This window comes from Ciconia boyciana, chromosome 23, assembly GCF_034638445.1.
Source record: "Ciconia boyciana chromosome 23, ASM3463844v1, whole genome shotgun sequence".
Taxonomy (NCBI): domain Eukaryota; kingdom Metazoa; phylum Chordata; class Aves; order Ciconiiformes; family Ciconiidae; genus Ciconia; species Ciconia boyciana.
In genome coordinates, this window is record NC_132956.1 from 3,581,298 (window position 1) to 3,602,186 (window position 20,889).

Sequence of the window (20,889 nt, forward strand, 5' to 3'; positions counted from 1 at the left end):
GAGGGCAGCGCGGGAGGTGGGAAGCGCTGTCCCCTCTGCATGGGGACACGGAGACCGCGGGGCCCCGGGAGCGGCGGCCGGCTGCTCTCCCTCCTCCTTTCCTTGGCTCTACGCTTCCACTGTGTGTTGTCTCGATCTTTTTCTAATTCTCTCTTCCTTCATGGCTCTCAGTGTCTCTGCTCTCACGCCTCACGCTCCTCTCCACCCCAGGAACCAGGCCCGCCTCGACCTCCCCTCCCCAAGTCCTACGTACCCCTGGAGTCTCCTCCGACCGTTCCTCCACTCCCCGGCGAGAGCCGCCTCTGGCCGTACCCCACCTCCCCTTCCTGGCAGCAAGGCGGCGAGGCGAAGAGGGGACAGGTACCGAAACCTCTCCAGAGCAGCCCCGCAGCAGCGGCCCCATCCTCTTCCTCCCCGAGACATCAGCTGGCAGGGGCTGGGACGAGACGGGCAGTGGGGCTGCCCACCCTCTGTCCTGGCAGAGGGGACAGGGACAGCGTGGAGGTGGCACTCGGCTAGGGCACAGCAGCGCGTGGCTGGTGCCCTCTCCGAGGGGAGCAACGAGCAGTGTTCCCCCAGCAGCCTCACCGTGGCCCTCCTGTCCCCACCAGGTCCCCTGCACCCACGCGCAGCACCCACTGCGCTCACTCGGGACAGGGACTGGCTCCTGGGCAGCCCCCGAAGCTGCTGCAGCCCCTGGTGTCAGCCCTTCTGCTTTCCTCTGCCCTCGCCTCTCTCGCTGTCCTTCCGTGGTGCTGCTCCCTGCTGTGTAGTACTGGCGAGCTCTGCCGGTGGGGGTGAGCCCCCCCAATTCCTGCCCAGCCAGGGCAAACCTGGATTTGGGAATTCCTGGTAATGCCTTGGCCGTGCTCCCGCCGGGGGAAGGGGCCAGGTTTGGACACCGGGAGACACAAGCATCCTTGCAGCCGGGGGGTCAGGATGCGTGCACGTGGGGGCTGGCACCGCAAAGCAGCGGCCATGCTGACCTGGGAAGGGTTACGGACCCCACTGCCAGCGCAAGTGGCATCTCCAACAGCCATGCAGCTGCAGGGTAGCACAGTCATGGCTGCACGCTGATCCACGGGGTGTAAGGGGTGTCGGGATGCGTGATCTCCGTGAAGAGCACAGGGCAGTTGAAGGGGGGCACGTTGGGCTCCTCAGCTTGTTGCCATATCCCTCCATCGTACCAGCACCATTGCACCGGTGCCCAGGCCCCGGGCAGACTGTGCCCAGGGGGTGCAGGAAGGGAAGGACCCCGAAAATGGCCCTTTGCTCACTTTCCGCTGCTGCACAGTGTCTGCCCTGACTTCTGCCCCCGTGGGACCCTGTCCCCTCCCGTGGGCACCGGATCTTGCTGGAGCTCAGCACAGAGCCGGGGTGTCCCTGTCCTGGAGGTCCCGGGTGCCACCTCCAAGCCGTGGCAGGATCGTCACCCTTGCAGGACGCTTTCCCCAAGCAGGAGCCTGTCCTACGGGGACAGCGATCGGTGCCCAGCCCCAACAGGCCGGGGCGTAGTGGGGGCGAGAGCTGCAGAGAGCCCCGCCAGCCCCTCTCCCCGCACATTTGGGGTGCGCTGGTACCGCCTGGCTGGTGTCTGTGTGTCCGTCCACTCCTGGGGTTGTGTCTGTGGGCCGTATGTCAGCCCGTGGCTGCGGAGAGCAGTGAGTCTGTCCCCAGGCAGAGCATGGTCCCCAGGCAGGACGGGGTCTCACCGGGGACCTGCTTTCCCCCACAGCCCAAGCCGAGCTTCGAGCAGAGCAAGAAAGAGGTGCAGCGAGCGGCCGCCGCCGGGCCCCCCACCGAGGGGCTCCTGCAGAGCCGGCAGGAGCAGGAGGCGGAGAAGCAAGCGGCTCTCAACAAGGGTACAGCACCGGGGTTGGCGGGTCCCACTCCAGCGGGCTCCCCGTGCTTGCCAGGAGCACCCAGTGTCTTGCTGGGACCCTGCCCTTGGTCCCCAGGGGGGTTCAGCCTGCCGTTTCGGTTTGCTCCGCAGTGGGCATCGTCCCCCCCAGGACCAAGTCTCCAGCAGAGGAGGAGGCGGTGCCCGTGGCCGGCGTGCCAAGGAGGAGCACCAGCGGCATGGCCAACGGGCTCAGCTCTCGGGTAGGGCTTGCGTCGAGGGGCTGGGGGCTGGGCTAGCAAAGTGGGGGCTGTATTACAGCCTGCAGGGCTGGGGCAGCACACAGGGGAGCCCATCCCTGCATGGCTGCACATCTCGGCATCCAGCTCCTCGGGTCCTCCCAGGCTATTTCGGCACCTTCCCCCCACCCCAGGAGCGGGCTGAGCAGCCCCATTCCAGAGGGGTTGCTGCACTGGGTGGATGGGGCCGGATGCTGCTGCAGGTGGGGGTGCGTGACCGTGGGGCTGGGCTCTCCCCAGGAGAGACCGAAGAGTGCCGTGTTTGCCAACGAGACGAAGGTGAAGATGAGCGTGGAGGAGCAGATCGACCGCATGAAGCGCCACCAGAGCGGCTCGATGAAGGAGAAGCGGCGCAGCCTGCAGCTCCCCGGCAGCCAGCAGCCCGACACCCCCGGCACAAAGGCACCCGCCTCCTACAAGGTGGTGAGTCCCTGCACCGGCTGCGGGGCTGGGGCAAACCGGCCTTTGCTTTGCAGAGTGCCTGAGGTCCCTGACGGAGCAGAGGGGACATTGGGGGCTGGGGAAGGGGGTGTGGGTGCTGGGGCAGGGGACAGTGTGCCGACCCGGGGGGGCTCAGCGGGGCTGGGGTCCCTCGCAGGTGCGCCGGCACCGCAGCATCCACGAGGTGGACATCTCCGACCTGGAGGCAGCGCTGCGCTCTGACGACCCCGGCAAGGTCTACGAGACGCCGCAGGAGGAGATCGCCCGGCTGCGCAAGATGGAGCTGGAGCCGCAGCACTATGACGTGGACATCAACAAGGAGGTGAGGACGGGCTGTCCTAGGGGAGCTGGCAGCCTGGGCACGGGGCATCCCTCCCTCTGCACCCTGCACCGGGGGGTTGATCCATCCTCCGGCATCGGTCAGGATCCTGGAGCCACTGGCCGTGCCCAGCAAAGGGCTGCCCTTGCCCAGGCGGGTGCTGGGAGCTGGGGGCAAGTGGGGCAGGTGGGTGCTGGAGCGGGGACGGGTCCTGGTGGTGGTGCTCGGCTCAGCCCTTGCCGCTGTGCCCAGCTCTCCACGCCGGACAAAGTCGTCATCCCCGAGCGGTACATCGAACTGGAGCCCGACACGCCGCTCAGCCCCGAGGAGATGAAGGAGAAGCAGAAGAAGGTGGAAAGGATCAAGACCCTCATTGCCAAATCCAGGTGAGGCTGCTGTGCCCGTGCCCACACTGGCCATCCTGGGGTGCACCCTGCCACCCACCTGCACCCCTTCCCCAGCCATCCCCGTGGGGTCTGTCCCACCGGGGCCAGGCACGGGTGCTGATGCCGGGTGCTCTGCGCAGCCTGCAGAACGTCATCCCCCTGGGCGAGGGGGAGGTGGATGCCCCCCAGGACCCCGAGACCCAGCTGCAGGAGCAGGAGAAGAGGATAGAGATCTCGTGCGCGCTGGCTGCCGAGGCCTCCCGCCGGGGCCGCATGCTCTCGGGTAAGGCACGGGGGGGACGTGAAGGGTCTGAGCCTGCCAGCCCCGTGGGAGACCAGACCAGAGGTAGCGTTACGTGCCGAGCGGGTAGGAGGAGTGAGGGCAGGGCAGATTGGGCAGGTCGGATGCAGGACCAGCTGATGGGCTGGACAGGCAGCAAGAGCGAGGGGCCGATACAGGCAGGAAGAGCGGGCTGCGTAGGTCCTGGCGCAGTGCATCCCAGTGCAGTGGGAGAGCTAGCCCGGCGATGCCGGCAGCTACCGGGACCCTGCCTGCGGTGCCTGGGGCTGCCTTCCCTTGTGGCAGCGCTGAGCATCATGGGATGGAGCAGCCGCTTCTGCCGGGCGCAGGTTTCGGCACCTTGTCAGAAGCGTTCGCAAGGCTGCAGGATCGGGAGCGCCTGGCCGTGCAGCGCGCGCTGGCACGCCGTGCCTTGTCCATGAGGAGCCCTGCAGGGAGCTCACGTGTGCGTGCCGTGGCCGGGTGCCACTGTGGCTGTTTGTCCTGACCGCGCTTGCTTGCCCCCTTCCTTGCTCTCTGTTTCCTCCCCTCTGCTAACCTCTCGCTGGGTCGCCTCCTTCCCTTCGCTGCTGCCGGCAGCTTGTGTTCTTCACGCCCTTCTCCCATTTCTTGTTTCCAGCTCAATGCGCTACCCCAAGCCCTCCCACCTCCCCAGCCTCCCCGACTCCACCGACCAACCCCCTCTCGTCTGAAACATCCCGGGCCGCCGACAACAGCCATTTTATGCGTGTCTGAGCCATGAAGTAAGCACCTCTTCTCTCGTACTTCATCCCATCCTCTCTCCATCCCGGGGGGCCAGGCAGGGGGTGCCTCTTCTGCGTCCGGCGTCTGTCCATCGCTGCTTGCTCCAGCTAACGTCTCCCGAGCCACGTCAGCCCTCTCTCCTCCCATGGACCAAGCGCAAGTGTCCTCCAAGGCGAAGCCCCTGGGCTGGGTCAGCCAGGGACCCCAGCGTGGGCAGGGGGGGCTTGGCAGGCTGCTGTGGGCAGGGTGGCCCACACACGGAGCAAAAAGCGGGGGTGGTCTCGGGGCCAGGCTCTGGGGGACGCCTGCCCCGGCACATCCGCGTTGGTGGCTGCAAACTGGGGGGGATGCAGCGTCCCCCTGCTTGGTTGGAGGATCCCCCCCAGGCAGCTGGGGGCACAGAGCCGAATCTGCGCCAGGTTTTCCTCCGAGCAGGGCAGGAGGGGTCTGTGGGGTGGGCGCAAGGGCTGCCCCCCCACCGGCCGCCCCACGTGTAGCTCAGCCCCGCTCTCCTCTCCCTCCAGCTCAAGCCCTGGCTGCTGCCGGCGCCATCAAGTTCCACGGGGCCACGTTTTAGCTCTCTGACACGACACCGAACCTCTCGCCATCGTTTTCGGTTCTCCCGGACCCCCTTCCCTCCCAGCGACGGCGAGAGCACCCGGCACAGCCGAGCGGGGACGCGCATCGCCGACAGTACCAGCTGCTCTGCCCTGTCCCGGAGGAGACGTGCGGGTGCCAGGAGGTTGTCTGCTGGACCGTGGTCCCTGAGGAGCCCCCGGGCTGCCAGCTGGCACGGGGACAGATCGGCGCTGTCCTGGGCGTCAGGCTTGCACGGACGGCCAGGCAGGGGCATCTGCAATGGCAGCCCCCGGCACAGCGGCCGTCTCCCTGCCGGGGCAGCCCTGGGGGAGTGTAGGACTTCCTGGGCTCCCTGTGCTGATGCGTTGGTCTCCCAAAGGTCTGCAAAGGGGCTCTTCTGGGTGGAGACCGGCCAGTTCCCACCACGGATGGTGCTTCCACCTTACGCTGGACCTGGATGCTCCATCTCTGCTCCTCGGGCACCTCTTCCCCTCCCCGTGCCCTGAACCTGCTTTTAGCATCCGTCTGGCTGGGGGTAGTAGCCGGCAGAGCCTGGCCTGTCCCGTCGCTCCTTGTGCTGGTGGCTCAGCAGGAGGAAGAAGGAGCTGTGTCGGGGACAGGGCGGATCGAGATGTGACTGGGGGGAGGACACGGAGGCGCCCAGGGGAGCGGTGTGCTCAGGGTCGGGGTGGTATGAGGGCTGCCCGGGGCATTGGTGCACCGCTGGCACGGAGCAGGAGGTCTGGGCAGGGACAGGGACGTTGCACGGGAGCAGAGGAGCAGTGCAGGGACCTGGGGTGCGAGGTGCAACGGCGAAGGCACGGGCTCGGCAGGGATCCCTCTGCGGTGGATGGGGATGGTGATGAGAAGGGGAAGGCGCTTGGGGCCAGGCGGTAGCAGCGGGGCTCATCCTTGGCGCGAGGAGCAGCGTCCCGGCTGTCTCCCCGTCCCGCCGTCACCTCTGTCTCAGCCCCTCTGAAAATCTGGCACCACGTCTTGCCCCAAGACCTTGCCATTGCACTCCAGACCCTTTGATTTGTTTGGTTTTCCTAGAGCAGGTTTACCCTTTTCTTTAGCTTTCTGGAGGGAGAAAAAAGCTGGTTCTGCCCGCAAAAGTGGAATTCCACGCGAGGTTGTGCAGTTGGCAGGGCTGCCACGACGGGGCTGGGGTGGGCAAGGCGGATGGAGGGAGGAGCGAGATACCCTCCATCCTGCAGCTATTTCCCTGCTGGCCTGATCCTGACACCCACCAGGACCCCTGCCCCGCGGCCCCCCTGCACCCCCAGCACCCCCCACACCCCGTCTTAGCAATACTGGTAGGATCCCAGGAGCCCCGAGTCCCGCTCTGCTCCCGAGCCTCCCGCAGCCCTCTTAGCTCATAAAGCTGGCCCTTTATTTTGCTATTACATGCCTTAATATATGTTTTATGGAAATTATACATTTATAATATATATCTATATTTGGTTTTCTCTTCTTTTCTGGGAGGTACCGTTTTGTGCTAATCTCTCTCTCTCCGCAGGGTTGTTGGCACCAGCCCTGCCAATGAGTTACAAAAGCAGATTCTTTGACAATTTATCAGAGAAAAAAGAAAAAGGAAAAAAAAAACCTATTTAAAAAATATATATTTTTTCTGCTTTTATTAAAAGCAAATTTATTTAAAATAAAATATAAAGAGACTGTAAGTTTTCAGAGATGACGCGTTTATTTCCCTGTCCCTGAGCGCAGCGACGTGGCAGCCGGGGCGGGCTCCCCAGCTCGTGTAACCGGGGCAGACCCCACTTACACCGGCTGCGGGGACGCCGCCGGGGACGTGCCGGGGACCGCGGTGCACGGCTGTGGCCCACGCAGAGGCTGTGCTGCCCGGCGGGGAGCCGAGGGGGCACGCAGACCCATAGGCAGCAATTCCTTCTGTCTCTGGGAGCCGGAGGGGACGAGGAGCATCCCGGTGCTCCTGCCCCTGGCGTGCCCGGAGCCGCCGGCGAGCTCCGGCTCAGCCGTGCCGCGGTGGCCTGGTCTGAGCCTTCCCCAAGGCGTGAGCGCAGCCCGCTGCACCGGGACCCCCTGGCTGCCCTATTGTGGAACCCGGTGGTCGTTATTTTGGTTTTTTGTGGTTTTGGTTTTTTTTAAAAACTTAATTCTTAATTTTATTTTGGTTATTATTTTTCATAACACTTCATATACCAGTGACTTGTAACCGAGACAGGATTTGCATCGGGAGGAAATCTATTTATGCACTGGGGAGGGTGGGAAGGGAGGCATTTGTTTTCTGGGTTTTTTTGCTAGTGTTAGAGAAATAAAAGTATCTAAGAAACAACAGGTTCTCAGTGTCTTTTGTCTAGAGGTGACCTCAGATAACACTTTAATATTAGACCGAAGAGGCAGTGGACAAATGCCTACAGCATTTCAGCCGTTCAGGATGGGTCTCGCCTTGCCCATAGCTCACTCCGGGGCTGGTGGCACCTTCTCCTCCCTCTCCCTGTTTTGGGGGGTCATTTTCCCAGTGGAGTTTATTTCAGCTGTAGCTGCTCAATAGCCATCCCTTGGAGGAACAAAAAAACGCATTTGTACCTGGCAAGTTTGTATAAAGCCAAGGAATAAAAGCAGCTGGGTTGTAAGTGTGTGGAGCTGGTCCCTGCGGGCTTTCTGGAGGGACATGGGTGTAGAGGTCCTTGTGGGGTGGCACGGGGGTGGCACGTGCCACGCGGGAACCCTGCGTCGGCTACAGGCAGGTCGGACCTGGACCAGGCAGCAAACCCCGGGGGCCGGGGCTTGCACAGGGCTGGGGCACGGTGGGTGCCAAAGCTCCCCGCTCCTGCGGGACAGCGTGGCTGTGAGCTGGGACCGTCCCTGCCCCGCGCGATGCACCGGTGACGATGCTGCGGGGAGCTGTGCATGCAGCACCCAGTGCCGCGCGGGGATCCCTCCCAGCCGGGGGCTCACGGTGCCCCAGGTACCCCCCAAGGGACACCACAGCCGCGTGCATCCCCCTATTTTGGGGATTGCTCCAAGCCATCCCTTCCCAGGGAGGATGTGCAGGCTGGGGCAGGGAGGGCAGGACCAGGCAGGGACCCACGGCCACCAGCCCCTCTATATGTCACCCTGCAGCCATGCCCGGCCACCGCATCCCCCCCAAAGGAGGTGCTGCTGGTGCGGGGCAGGCGCTGCTGGGCCGTTAATGATTTGCAGGATGACGTGGGGACTAAAGGCCTTTCCAAGGGTCACTGCCAGGGAGGCACGTGGAAGGGCGGCCACCCTTGCCCGGCCTCACCCAGCCCTGCCACCAGCAAGATGGTGTCTCTGACCGACTTCCAGCGTAAGCGGGCAGGCGGGCTGGGGTGGCCGTGTCCCGGTGGCAATGCCCGGCCCCGTGGGACCAGGGCACACCATGGGGATGCTCCACAGCGCAGAGCCAGGGCCGGAGGCTGCTGACCAGGATCGCTGGGGCAGGGAGAGAATGCAATGGCAAGCCATGTCCTGGCACAGGGGGGACGCGGCAGGAGCCCTGCCGGGACGTGGGGACCAGGAGGGCTGGGCATGGGGACGAGCACCATGGGTGCTGCAGAGCCGGGTTTGCCCTCACCCTCTGCCCCAGGTCTGCATCGGGGACAGCATTTGGGGAGATGCCTGGCTTGTCTGGAGAGCATCGCCAGCCTCTCCCACCGGCTGCCTGCACCGACACCCTTCGTGCCACTGTTCAGAAAAATGCTGGAGACAGCCTTCCCGTTTATTTTTTCTTTGTGGTTTATTCTTTATCTGGCAGCCCAGCGGAGTTTCTGGGGTACCCGCCAGTCTCCCCAAGGCTTGGGCAGGTGGAAAGGCTGTTTCTAAGCTTTGGTGACAAATCCAAAGTACATTTCTGGGAGGGAACGGGGCAGGGAGGTGCCGAGGAGAGCAACCGCAGCCCAAGGTGGGACCTGAGCTGTGTGCCCGAGCCCCCGTCTCAGCCCTCCTCCCATCCTCTGCAGGGATCGGTGTGGGACTGGTTGGCTTTGGCCTCTTCTTCGTCCTTTTTGGGATGCTCTTGTACTTTGACTCGGTGCTCCTGGCCTTTGGGAACGTGAGTACGGTGGGGCTGGGGCTCCCCGCAGCAGGCGCTGATGCCCGGAATGGAGCAAAGGGTCCATCTGGGCAGGACTTCTCTGACCTGCTCCCCTTCATCCTCCCAGATCCTCTTCCTCTCTGGCTTGGTCTTCATCATCGGCTTCAGGAGGACCTTCACCTTCTTCTTCCAGCGGCCAAAACTGAAGGGCACCAGCTTCTTCCTCGGGGGGGTCCTCATCGTCCTCATGCGGTGGCCCCTCCTGGGCATGCTGCTGGAGGCTTACGGCTTCATCAACCTCTTCAGGTCCGTCCCGCAGCATCCGGCTCCCTGGTGCGGCATGGGTGCCCCAGGCTGGAGAGCAGGAGCCGGGCAAGCCTCCTGCCCTGCAGCCCCGGGCAGAGCCCCCGCTGCTCCCATCCTGGCAAAATCCTGGCACGGGGCTTAACAGAGACTTTTGTTTTGACACAGGAGTTTTTTCCCAGTGGCTTTTGGGTTTTTGGGCTCGCTGGCAAACATCCCCGTGCTGAGCAAGGTGAGCAGGGCACTGGGCATGGTTCTCCCAGGCAGATGTGACCCTTGGGGTTTGCAGTCCTTGGGTGATGTTAATCCCGATCGCTGTGGTTGGGACCAGACAGGGAAGGTCACTGCGGTCTCTCCGCAACCCCCCCCAAGGATGCACTGGAGGATTTTACTGCTAATCAGGATCTGTCCCTGTTGCAGCTCTTGCAGAAGGTGGGAGACAGCAGCTCCATGGTGTGACCTGTGAGACGAGCCGAATCGCTTGAGATGGGACAGCACGAGCGAGCCCTGGGTCCAGCTCTCCCATGGTGAGCTTTTGCCTCTCTCGGCCCCGGGACCCTCGGTGCCAGCCAGAGCCACCCCCGCTGCGGGGACAGTGCCTTGCTGCCCCGCGGGGCTCCGGCAAGCAGCTCCTGAGCAAGGCTGCGGGGACCAAACACTGTGCCAGACAGGCTTCTGGAATTATTAGCGTTATTTTATTCTTTTTGTCTTCTCCTGTTGAAAGATTTAATTAAAAAGTGTGTCTGAGACCGAACCCTGACTGTGCTCCTTTCCTGTGGCTCAGGGCTTGCTCCAGTTGTGGCTCCTCTTAGTGTCACCAAGAGGCCTCATGGCCATGGCTGGAGATGGCACAGGGACCTTCCTATGGCTGTGCCTGGAGGTGGCACGGGGACCTTCCCATGGCCACAGCTGGAGATGGCACGGGGACCTTCCCATGGTTATGGCTGGAGATGGCACGGGGACCTTCCCATGGCCACAGCTGGAGATGGCACGGGGACCTTCCCATGGCTATGGCTGGAGGTGGCACGAGGACATTCTGGTGGCCATGGCCCCGGCTGCCCTGGCCACGAGCCCCGGCCAGTGCGGGCAGCCCTGGCTCGCAGGCAGTGGCCGTGGCACTGCCTTCCCACGCGTCCCGCGGGGATGTGGGCTGCGGAGAGCAGAGCCCGGGGAGCCGCGGGAGAGGGCAGGGGAGGTTAGGAAAACACCCATTAAACCACATTAACATTTCATGACCTGATTGGAGGAGAGTAAATTACCCCGTTCAAATGCAGCGACCATGAAAAAGCAAACGACATCTGGGGTTATTAATTAATTGAGAGATGTTGGGGTGGGAGCGGGGGCTGGAGCAAAGACACAGAGTTGCAGTGCTGATATCTCTGAGCGTTATGGGCCAGGACTCGCACTTCCCACAGACCTGTTTCCTGCGGGATGTGGCCAGGAGGGAGCGGAGCTGGACCCGCTGGCTGCTGCCTGGCAGGATGGAGCTGGTGGGAGCTATGGCAGCGGTGGGCACCAGGACAGCTCTGCCGGGGTTTGAGCCAGGGGAACGTCTCCAGCACCCCCGTGCCCACCCCAACGCCAGCATGGGTGCTGGGGGGGCTGGCTGCCTCCCCCTGACCCAGCAAGATCAGCGGCTTACGCCCCAGAGAGGGATCCAGCCCCATCCGCCCGCATTCATCTGCCACGCATCCTCACAGCCCCAGCGCACCTCCTGGGAGGGCCGTGGGAAGCTGCTGCTTTCCAGCCTGTTTCTGTAGGGACACAAAGTGGCTGTTTTGGCCGGCTGCTGGCAGCCCCATCACGTCGCATTGCCCCCCATGTCCCCTCTGTGTCCTCTCTGCAGCTGATTTGGCCTCAAGAACTGTTCAGGCCCAGGTACATCAGATGCTTTTAAGCCCTGCTTGAGGCAGGACCTGCGCTGCTGGGTGCTCTGGAGGACGAGCATCCCCCAGTGCGAGGGGCCAGCTGCTCGCAGGGAGACCTTCATGGCAGGCAGGAATCTGAGGACAGAGCGGAGCTCTCCTAGCTTAACGTCAGATGATTTTAAAGGAGCTGTTTTGTTTGGGCTGCAGAAGCTCCTCTCCCCGGGAGCACAGCCAGAGAACTGGTTGGATAACTCAGCGGGTCTGTGCGATCAGAGACACAAGCTGAATGGATGCGAGCCAGGTTTCTGTGAGCACTTGGGAAGCTAGGTGCAAGCAGGAGTTTAATTAAACCAAGGCAATCACATCAAAGCTGGTCCCTGTGCAGATACCCTTCTTAACTTGCAAGAATTAATTAATGAGTTTGAGTTAAACCTGTTCCCTCTTGATTGAAGCGCAGCCTGATTGAGCTGGTGGCAGTGCCTGATGGTACTTAGCAGGTACTGCACCGGTGCCCAGGTTTGCAGTGGGTTTGCACCAGGTAGAAGCAGAGCTGGGAGCTGCTCTGACAGCTCAGCTGATGTGGGGTACCCATTTGGGCACCCAAACCCCAGCCCCAGCAGCCAGGTTGAGCCCTGGGTTACAGGGGATGAGCTCCCCAGCAGGTATAAATCAGGGCAGCCCCCCCTAAGGCTGGGTATGGTTGCTTTGCATCCCTGGGAGGTCTGGCTCAGGACAAGCTTCTCCCTTGCTGCTGGTTTTGAGGGGATGCCTTTACTTAGAGTGCAGATTGCAGCAGGAGGCTTTCAAGAGGGGGAAAAAAGAGCTAGCAACTTCCTACCATGAGCTTGGCTGTGGGCAGGAGGACGGTGGAGGTGGGCTCAGTCCTGCTGGTATCAGGGCCAGCTTTGATCATAAAGCGGAGGGGTCTGGAGCAGAGTGAGAGCTGGGCAGCTGCTTGCTGAGGAGGGATGGGAGAGGAAGCTCGGGCTTGGACATCACGCAGGTAAGCGAGGGCTGCAGCCTCCCTAGTGCCTAGCTGCAATTCCTGCCTTTGCTTCACCCCAGCTGAAAACTTGGGCTGTAGAGCAACTTTTCCTGGTCAAGCTTCACCTTCACCAGAAGAAAGAGGAGTGGTCCTAGAGACATCACATGCAGGATAATGTGATTCCCCCTGTTTAACACCCCCATCCCCACAGCCGCAAGCCTGGATGAGCAGGGTATGTGCCCCATCGCTTCACCCTGCTGGGAAAATCAAGCCAGGATGGAGCGTCATCCCTGGGTGTTGCTCCGTCAGGAGATGGAGATGCTTCCCATCAGGCTCCAAAGTGACCTGGGGAACTGCTGGGAGCTGCTCTGGGATGGAGCAGGCAGCAGCGAGCTGGAGCCGGCGCTGCTCTCCCCAGCCTGCGTTTCTGAAGCTTATTGCAGGGGAATGTTTTCCCTCTGGTTCAGTAAATTGTGATTTCAACGTGCCCTGCCAGAGCAGTTTTGGTTTTAAGCAAACACTTTGGGTGAAGCCCCGGCCCTGCTGACGTCAATGGCCTAATTCCCCCGGTGTCGGTACCATCCAAAGCCTCCTCTAAGTCCTTCCCAAAAGTTGCTTTTGTGCTTGAGCTTTTTGGTCATCCGGAATAAGGATCCTCACAAGCCTTGGGTGTTTTTACTAGCAAGAAACTCACAAACTAGGAAAGTGTGTAAAATGTGGGAAGGACAGAAATGCATCTACCTTTTTTTGCTGTTTTAAAAGATCCCTCAAGAAATAAGACTATTTGGTAAAACTTCCTAATGATTCTATTTAGAGAGGGAAGTACTTAATATTTCAAATTTTATTTTAAGAAATGTGCTTGTTCGGCCCAACACTCGGGAGGAACACATTTATCTTGCAGGGAAGCATTTGTTTCTCTCTGGAAAGCATTTTCCTTGAATGCACTCTTAGCTCATTTGTTTGACTCCTTGAAAGCAGGTGGGGAAATAACTTGAGAGCATTCACCTGCTATTTCCAGGTGAGCTGCTCTTTATAGGATATGTAACTGTACAAAACCCCAGCCCTTTGCAGCAAACTGCAGCACGTTTCCCACAGCAGTGCACGAATTGAGCGGGGAGATTGGAGCCTTGCCTGATGGCCGGTTACCTTCAGTCATTGCAAATTCAGGTTAAGTGATGCTTTGGTTAGAACTGCCGGGTGCTTTGAGGCTGCGTGGGAAGAGTTAAGCATCCTCCCTGCAGGTCTGGGTCTCCTGAAGGGCTGGGGATAAAATCAGTGTGGTCCCGGAGCTGGCTGATATCCCTGTGGATGTGCTTCCTGTGCTGCCCTGCGGAGCCTGGCCTTCGGCACGGCTCCTGCTCCAGCCCTTCGAGCCAGCGGAGTGATGCTCCTTCCCCCTCCCCTGGTTCCCACCACCCTGTGCACAAACGCACCCTGGGCAGGTTATTTAAAGCCCCGTGTCAGGTCTTTCCATCACCGCTCCCGTACGCCAGCTGCTCATCCCTGCTCGCTGCTGGTGGCGGTGACTCGAAAATGCCTTGTGGGGATTTTCCTTGCACGGGGGAAGGTGCCCTGTGCTGAGGGGTATCCTTGAGCCCTGGTGCTGCCAGTGAGGGCAGCTAGCCTCAGGGCTAGCGCTGGCCACTGCAAGGCAACAAGTAAGTTGGTTTTGCCTGTTTATGCCTTGGTTTCCCTTCCAAGCGAGTTGTGGTGCCATTCCCTTGGCAGGGAAGGGCTGTCTTCCTCTGGGACCAGAGCGGGCTGGTGCTGCCTTTTCCCTGGTACTCGCAGCCCTCCGCCCTTTCCAGCTGCATCCCGCTCCGGCTGCCCCACGGAGAGGAGTCCATCTGTCCCTCCTAGGGGAAAGCCATGCCCAGAGCATCTAACGCTCCTCAGGGCTCCTGCAGACGTGCCTCCCCTTGGCCCTGGATCAAAGAGGAGCTAGAAATGCCGGAGCCCCACGGCCCCACATCCTGGGACCACCTTCCCTCCCAGCTGACGTGGCCCCTTTCCTTTGAAGTCACACTGCAGCCCCAGCCTCTCCTTTGGGGAATGGGGCTCGGCAAAACAGGCAGAGCCCACGGGATGCCCGGGAAGGGGATTTATGTCCGGTGGCTTCCAGCCAGGCGCTCTCTCGCATCGCTGCGGCTCCTGGGCTGGGCTGCTGCCTCCTGACCTCTGCGCCTCGCTGCAACCTGTGCCGGAGCACGAGGCTCCCCCGAGTGACGCAGCACCGAGGCTCGGCGTGGGAAAAGACGTCAGGGCTGGAGGGAGCGGGGCTGCGACCCGCGGGGCAGAGCCTCGGTGCCCGCCGAGGTCAGCCTTCCCCTGGCTCCAAGCACTGCAGCCAAATTCCACAGGAGAAGGAGGCATTAAAGCCCTGCTTTTGGAGGAGAGCTGTCTGCAGCCTGTGGGGTGTCCTCCTCAACCACCCCTAGCACCAGTGTCCCCTGGACAAGGGTGACAGCAGCGTCCTAAATAAATCCTGTCCACAACAGGAGCATGCTGGCGTGATTGCGTAGCTGGGGGTTTCGAGTCAGGGGCAAGTGTGTCATCAGGTTTCTTCCGAGAACATTTTTATTGCCTTTGCAGTCATTTCCCACCGAGGTTCCCTGAGGTCAAGCGCTTAGGCTGGGAGCCATGGGGCCCGATCCAGCACCCACCACCCTGGCCTGGGCACTGCTTGGGGGAAACACAGCCATGTGTGAGCTGGGGGACAGTGACGCACCTTGTACGAAGGAGTCCCCTGCAGCCCACAGGTTTTTTGAGCAGCATCTCCCTTCCAAAACACAGGGCAGGGCTGGGAACAGCAGCTCAGGCAGCCAGAGCCACACTGAGCTCCTCTGCACCCTGCTTGTACAAGATGGAGAATGGACCGCTCCTCCCGACCGCAGCATGCCTGGCCAGGCTGTGGACACTTGTACCTTGACCTAATATCATATGCAGCAACTGCAATGAGTTTAGCTGTTCTCTGCCCCGGGCTCTGCATTAAGGCTCTGCTCCCTCACTGGTTTAATGGAGCTGGGGGGGCTTTTCCCCCTCGCTGTGCCCAGAGCAGCCCCCGTAAGGGCAGTGGGGTCTGGTGGGTTTGCAGTTGGTGTCTGCATGGCTGAGGGGGCTGTGGCTGAGTGCCCTTTGCTGTTCCCACCCGCAGACCTTTGGGGAAAACCCCATTCCTCTGCAGCACGGAGCTCAGGGACATCTCCTTGGCCAGACCGCCATCTAGACCTGAGCCACCGCCACCTGTGTCAGCATCACCCACCAGCTCTCCTGATTGACACCGGCAGGCATTTGGCCCATGCCCTGCACACGCCGTGTTAGCGATGGCCGGGTGCTGACACGTAGCAATGCTATTAACTGCAGGGAGCGTGGGTTCGCAGCTCCCAGCTATTCACAGCTCCCCTTGCCAGCCACGCTTGTCAGCTGTGCCCATCTGCCACCGGGCACGGGGCTCTCCTGGCTCTGCCACCCTCCGCAGGGGCCGTCACGGGCAGCATCTAGCTACCTGCCCACAGTGCTGCCCTTAGGATTCCCAGCCCTCCCCCGGCCGGCGGGGAGGAGAAACCCACACGGATGCAGAAACCCAGGCTATAAAAGCATCGTCCCCTCTGGGACTCGATGAAGCTGCTGGCAAAGGAGGTGGCTGGCCTGGGAGAGCGCGATGCTGGCAGGACACAGCAGGAGGGTGCAGCAGTATCTGGTGGTCTTGGCCGTGACCTGGGGTGCCAGCTTCTTCCCCTCGCCAGCCCAGGCTTTGCAGAGGTAGCAGGCGTGCGTGTTGCAGGTGGCCCATTATATTGCGGGTCTTGCTGTCTCCCCTTGGTTTTGGGTGCTTGGGCTGGTGCTGAGGACCGAAGGACTCTCCTCCTGCGGTACCTGCTGCAGCCGTGCTGGGAAACCCCCTTCCACCTCCTTTTCTGTTCTGTGCTAACACACCTGCTCTTCCTTGCTCCTCTTCCTCTCTCCCCTTGAGCACCGCATGGCTCGGCAGCACCCCTGTCTCCCAAATAACCAAGGAGGCCGAGGCAAAGTGTATCACTCGCAAATGATGCTGAGCGTGGGGCTGGGCTCAGCCCGTGGGTGCCTGCCCGGTGTTGCTAGATGCCTCCTCCTGCGGCAGCCAGCCCCCGTGGGGTCCTTGCCCTGGGTGGGCCGTGGTGCATCCCGCCTGCTGCAGCCCCCCCCGGGGCCGGCGTGGGGCTGGCAGTACCGTGGGAGCGGGACCCACCGGGGCCCGCGCTGGCAGCCCCACGGTGCGGGGTGCTGCGGGGAGCTGCTGCCATCTAGAGCCACCCGGCTGGATTTCCCAAGGCAGGAGCGCTGGGGTGGGTGGCAGGGAGCTGAAGGGGGGCTCTCCTGCGGATGCCCGGGTGCTCCCCGGCCCCCCAGCCCTGCCCTCGCCCCCCGGCAGGATCGCGCTGCGGAGGATGCCCTCCATCCGCCAGACGCTGCAGGAGATGGGCGTGAAGGTGTCGGACGTCTTCCCCGAGCTGAGGCAGAGCAGACGCAGCGGTGTGGCCGGCCCCAGAAACGGGACGGCTCCCACCCTCCTCACGAACTACCTGGACGTGAGTGTCTCCCTGCGTGGGGGCTCGTCACCCCAACACAGCCCCGCACCCCGCAAGTCCCACCCGCTGCACCCCACGGTGCATTTGCTGCCGGGGCCTCGGGTCTGCGTGAGTCCCCTCTCCTGTCTGAGCCGTGACCCCAGGGATGCTCCCCAATGCCGTGCCTCTTCCAGACCCAGTATTTCGGCGAGATCAGCATCGGTACCCCCGCGCAGACCTTCAAGGTGGTCTTTGACACGGGCTCGGCCAACCTGTGGGTGCCGTCCTACAAGTGCTCCCCCCTCTACAGTGCCTGTGGTGAGTACGGGGGCATGTCCCTCCATCTCAAGGGCTGCTCAAAGTGGGCTGGGGTGGGTTTACCTTTGCACAGCGGGGTCTGCTGCTGTCCGGTCCCCCGGCACTGGGGCAGGGTGGGTTCATCATCCTGCAGAGGCTGGGGGAGCAGAGACCCTTACCCGGTCCTGCCATCGCTGCCTCCCTCGCTTTCTTTGATGCACTTTCTCCCTCTCCGCAGTTTCCCACAGCCGCTACGACTCCTCCAAGTCACGGACGTACATAGCCAACGGCACGGGCTTTGCAATCCGCTATGGAACGGGAAGCGTCAAAGGCTTCCTCAGCCAGGACATCGTCATGGTGAGTGCATGCCCTGAATTCGCAGACCTGGAGCCACTGGCTCAGAAAGGAGATGCCCACGTGGGGCTCTGCTCCCCCATAAGAGCATCCCCAGTTATGCAAGAGTACGGGGGCTCTTTGGGGGGTTTAGCCCCCCAGCTCCCTGCGAGGACAATTGTGCCCTTCCCCAGGTATCAGACATCCCCATCATCCAGGTCTTTGCCGAGGCAACGGCGCTGCCTGCCTTCCCCTTCATCTTTGCCAGGTTTGACGGGGTGCTGGGGATGGGCTACCCCAGCCAGGCCATCGACAGCATCACCCCCGTCTTCGACCGGATCCTCTCCCAGCAGATCCTCAAGGAGGACGTGTTTTCCGTCTACTACAGCCGGTGGGTCCTGAGGGGAGCAGGAACCGGGGCTGGGGGAGTGTTTGTTTTGCAGGGCATGGGCATTGCAGCCACGGCGGTGCTGGGTTTGCATCTCAGCATTGGGAAAGAGCCATGGCTGGGGACCTGGGGTGGGGTGGAGGGCACGGGCATGTGGAGGATGCCTGGAGGAGCTGGGGTGAAATGAGGCAGCCCAAGAGGAGGAGCCAGGGGGACGCTTATCTGGAGCTGCTGGGCAGGGAGTGCCGAGGCTGGGAACGGCTGCTCCCCGCTCATTTGTCACTGTCGGATTGCACAAAGTCGTCAGCTGTGCTAGTGGGGCTGGAGCAATCACAACTGGGCGTGGATTTAGTGTTTCACCTACAGGCAAAATTTTAAAAACCCAAAAAATCTATTGAAGAAAAACCTGCACCAGCAGCCAAACCTCCTTTCATTTCTTGCCCCAAACTGTTGTGCCCCAATATCCCTCCTCCCAGCAGCACCAAAACCCGCAGGAGCAGCGGGAGGGCCCGTCCTGGCAGAGCAGGAATGCTGCCCTCGCCCCAGCACGCCCCACCGGCCCCAGGTACAGCAGCCTGGCAATGTGCAGTGACAAACAGACCCACAAATGCATGCTTAAAGCAGGCATGGTCGCTCTTTACCTCAACTAAAGGTGGATCCATCAATAATGAACAAAGCCTAACAATGCTGGCTGCAACTGCAGCCTTGTCCAAGTGCCGCTTGGGTCCCCTCGGCACCCCAGGGACGCAGCCGCCCTTGGACCACAGGCTTATGGAGCATCTCTCTCTTTGCAGAGCTTCGAAGTAAGAAGACGAAAAGCATGAGCGCTCTCGAGACAGCACCCACTAACAGTAACCCGCTCACCCCGGGGCCGGGCAGCAGACCCCGGTCCTGCTGCCAGCCCCAGGCGAGCCCTGCCCTGCGCTGGCAGCTGGGCACTGGTCCCTAGGAGCTCACACACTGCATCAGCCCCGCACCGGGCTCTGCCAGCACGGTGACCTGCTCGAAGACCTCAGCATGTGGCACCCCTCTCCTGCGGGCTCTCGCACCCTGTGCACTAACTCGGGGTTTCTTCTGCTCCGACTTGCTCTCTGCTGCTGCTAACCGGGTCAGCAGAGCCTCACGGCCAGGGCTGGTCCCTTCTCCTCGGTTATTCAGGGACAGAAGCCGAGGAGGAATCACATCGCTGTGTTTTGCACCCTAGGAACGCTCCTCTGAAACCCGGGGGGGAAATAATTCTCGGAGGCAGCGACCCAGCCTACTACACCGGGGACTTCCACTACCTGAACGTCAGCAAGAGCGGCTACTGGCAGATCAGCATGAAGGGGTGAGGGCAGGGAGTGCCTCTGCACAGCACCGGCCGCATCCTGCAAACCTCCCTGGGTGTGCGAGGGCGGGCCTGGGAACAGCTTGCTGGGTGCCGGGGAAGGTGGTCCACGGAGGCACGTGTTCACTTGGTTGCTGGCGGATGCTTTCCCCTCTGGAGGGGAGTGGGGTCGGTTCCTCCAGCACAGAGTTGCATCTCCATGCTCAGCAAGGAGCCAGGAGCTGGGCTGGGGAATGCAGAGGGGGTGGCACCCTGGGCTGATTCAACTTGGAAGCAGCAGTGGAAGACTTTAACCCCCTTTAGTCCCGCAGAAGGAGTGTGAGGCACTGAAACAATTCTGCTTTGTTTAATTGAAAAAAATAAAAACCATGCACGATGAAGCTTAGCTTTCACATTCGAGAAGCTTGAAGGGAGGGTTCCTGGTGCGTCTGGAGAGCGTGCTCCAGAGGCACCGGGAGCAGCACATGCTCTGCTTGGCCAGCGTTCCCTGGACAAAGAGGTGGCACGCTCACCCGTGGGCACACACAGCCCTGGGAGCTGAGCTGCAGCTACTGTGGGACACTCAGGGTCACCCCTCTCCCCTCCCACTCCAGGGTGTCCGTAGGGGCTGAAATCCTGTTCTGCAAGGAAGGCTGTTCAGTGGCTGTCGACACGGGAGCATCCTACATCACTGGCCCGGCCGGCCCCGTCTCCGTGCTGATGAAAGCCATCGGGGCAGCAGAAATGGCCGAAGGAGAGGTGAGCAAACCCCCTCTGCCCCGCTCCGTGTCCCTGTCCCCTTGCTGCCTGTACCCCAGCCCATCCCTCCCCCAGCAAACAGGCTCAGCGCTGTCTCCCCTTCCCACAGTACGTGGTGGACTGCGACCGAGTCCCTCAGCTGCCCAACATCTCCTTCCACCTGGGTGGGAAGGCCTACACGCTCAGCGGCTCAGCCTATGTCCTCCGGGTAAGCTGCATCCCTCCATGCAGGGCGGGAGGGCGGCTCTCCCCGGGCCGGGTGCATCTGCTCGGGAGAGCAGTGCATCTCTGGGTGCAGCTCTCATGGAGCATCCTGCACCCTCCTGGCTCCCCTAAAGCACCTGAGATGGGCCCCAGAATAATGCTTTTTGGTTTTCCCCAAACCCTCTCGTTCGGCAGAGGTGTCCAGATGAGCCAGATCAACCTGTCGTTGCTTCCTTGGGTGGTTTGGGGGAGATTTGGGGTAGGCAGCAAAGAGCAGAGACAGGCAGGGATCCTCCTTCCTGGAGGAAGGAATGTGGAGGCCAAGCAGAGGGGGTTGAGCTGGGGATCACAGCCCTTCCTCGGGCACGCTGCAGTGGAGATCTCCCTCCTGGCACCTCCATCACCGCGTGGGTCTCCTCCTCTTTGCAGCAATCCCAGTATGGGGAGGATGTCTGCGTGGTGGCTTTCTCGGGGCTGGACATCCCACCCCCGGCTGGTCCCCTCTGGATCCTTGGCGCCAGCTTCATCGGGCACTACTACACCAAATTTGACCGGCGCAACAACCGCATCGGCTTTGCCACGGCCCGCTGATGGCCAGGGGGTCCAGGGAGAGGGAAAGGGGAGCCAGCCTGGAGGCAAGAGTACCACCGAGAAGAAATGATTTGAAGTGCAAACGAGAACAGCGTTTCCTTACAGCTCAGCCACCTCCTCTCTTTACTGAAGCAACTGCAAAACCTCGCCTTCTCCCACTCCAAAACCCCCGCTCTGCTTCCCGAGAGTCTCTGCTGCTGGGGAGAACTGAGCCTTAAACGCATCTTCTAGCGAGCGTGTTCAGCCTGGAAATCAAAGCGGGATCCTGTGTCCAGACTTGCACCTCCAGGGACTTTTAGGGTGATGTGCAATAGTACAACTGGCATGCAGTGGATCGCTGCTGGCGTGGAGGTGCTCGCA

General features: G+C 61.6%; 3 protein-coding genes across 5 annotated transcripts in view; all 3 read left to right on the plus strand.

Annotated features, from left to right (window-relative positions):
* PLEKHA6 (pleckstrin homology domain containing A6) overlaps positions 1 to 7,129 on the plus strand; it is a 48,707-nt gene extending 41,578 nt beyond the window's left edge. For all 3 annotated transcript variants that reach the window (XM_072844655.1, XM_072844654.1, XM_072844653.1), the window contains 9 exons: positions 211 to 360; positions 1,736 to 1,862; positions 1,994 to 2,103; positions 2,380 to 2,562; positions 2,738 to 2,902; positions 3,152 to 3,285; positions 3,426 to 3,568; positions 4,206 to 4,329; positions 4,855 to 7,129. In XM_072844655.1, coding sequence (XP_072700756.1) covers positions 211 to 360; positions 1,736 to 1,862; positions 1,994 to 2,103; positions 2,380 to 2,562; positions 2,738 to 2,902; positions 3,152 to 3,285; positions 3,426 to 3,568; positions 4,206 to 4,321 — 1,128 coding nt within the window. In that variant the 3' untranslated portion in view covers positions 4,322 to 4,329; positions 4,855 to 7,129. The remainder of the gene's footprint in view (positions 1 to 210; positions 361 to 1,735; positions 1,863 to 1,993; positions 2,104 to 2,379; positions 2,563 to 2,737; positions 2,903 to 3,151; positions 3,286 to 3,425; positions 3,569 to 4,205; positions 4,330 to 4,854) is intronic.
* Positions 7,130 to 8,197: 1,068 nt separating this feature from the next.
* GOLT1A (golgi transport 1A) lies at positions 8,198 to 9,710 on the plus strand. Its single transcript, XM_072844835.1, has 5 exons — positions 8,198 to 8,222; positions 8,875 to 8,966; positions 9,076 to 9,254; positions 9,420 to 9,483; positions 9,672 to 9,710. Exons 1-5 carry the CDS (start codon positions 8,198 to 8,200, stop codon positions 9,708 to 9,710), a joined length of 399 nt encoding a protein of 132 aa, XP_072700936.1.
* A 6,012-nt stretch (positions 9,711 to 15,722) lies between these two features.
* REN (renin) lies at positions 15,723 to 20,529 on the plus strand. The gene is made up of 10 exons (XM_072845034.1): positions 15,723 to 15,789; positions 16,494 to 16,672; positions 16,846 to 16,969; positions 17,187 to 17,305; positions 17,476 to 17,672; positions 18,464 to 18,472; positions 18,874 to 18,996; positions 19,590 to 19,734; positions 19,844 to 19,942; positions 20,368 to 20,529. The coding sequence occupies exons 1-10, from the start codon at positions 15,723 to 15,725 to the stop codon at positions 20,527 to 20,529; spliced, it is 1,224 nt and encodes a 407-aa protein (XP_072701135.1).
* The last annotated feature ends 360 nt before the right edge of the window (positions 20,530 to 20,889 follow it).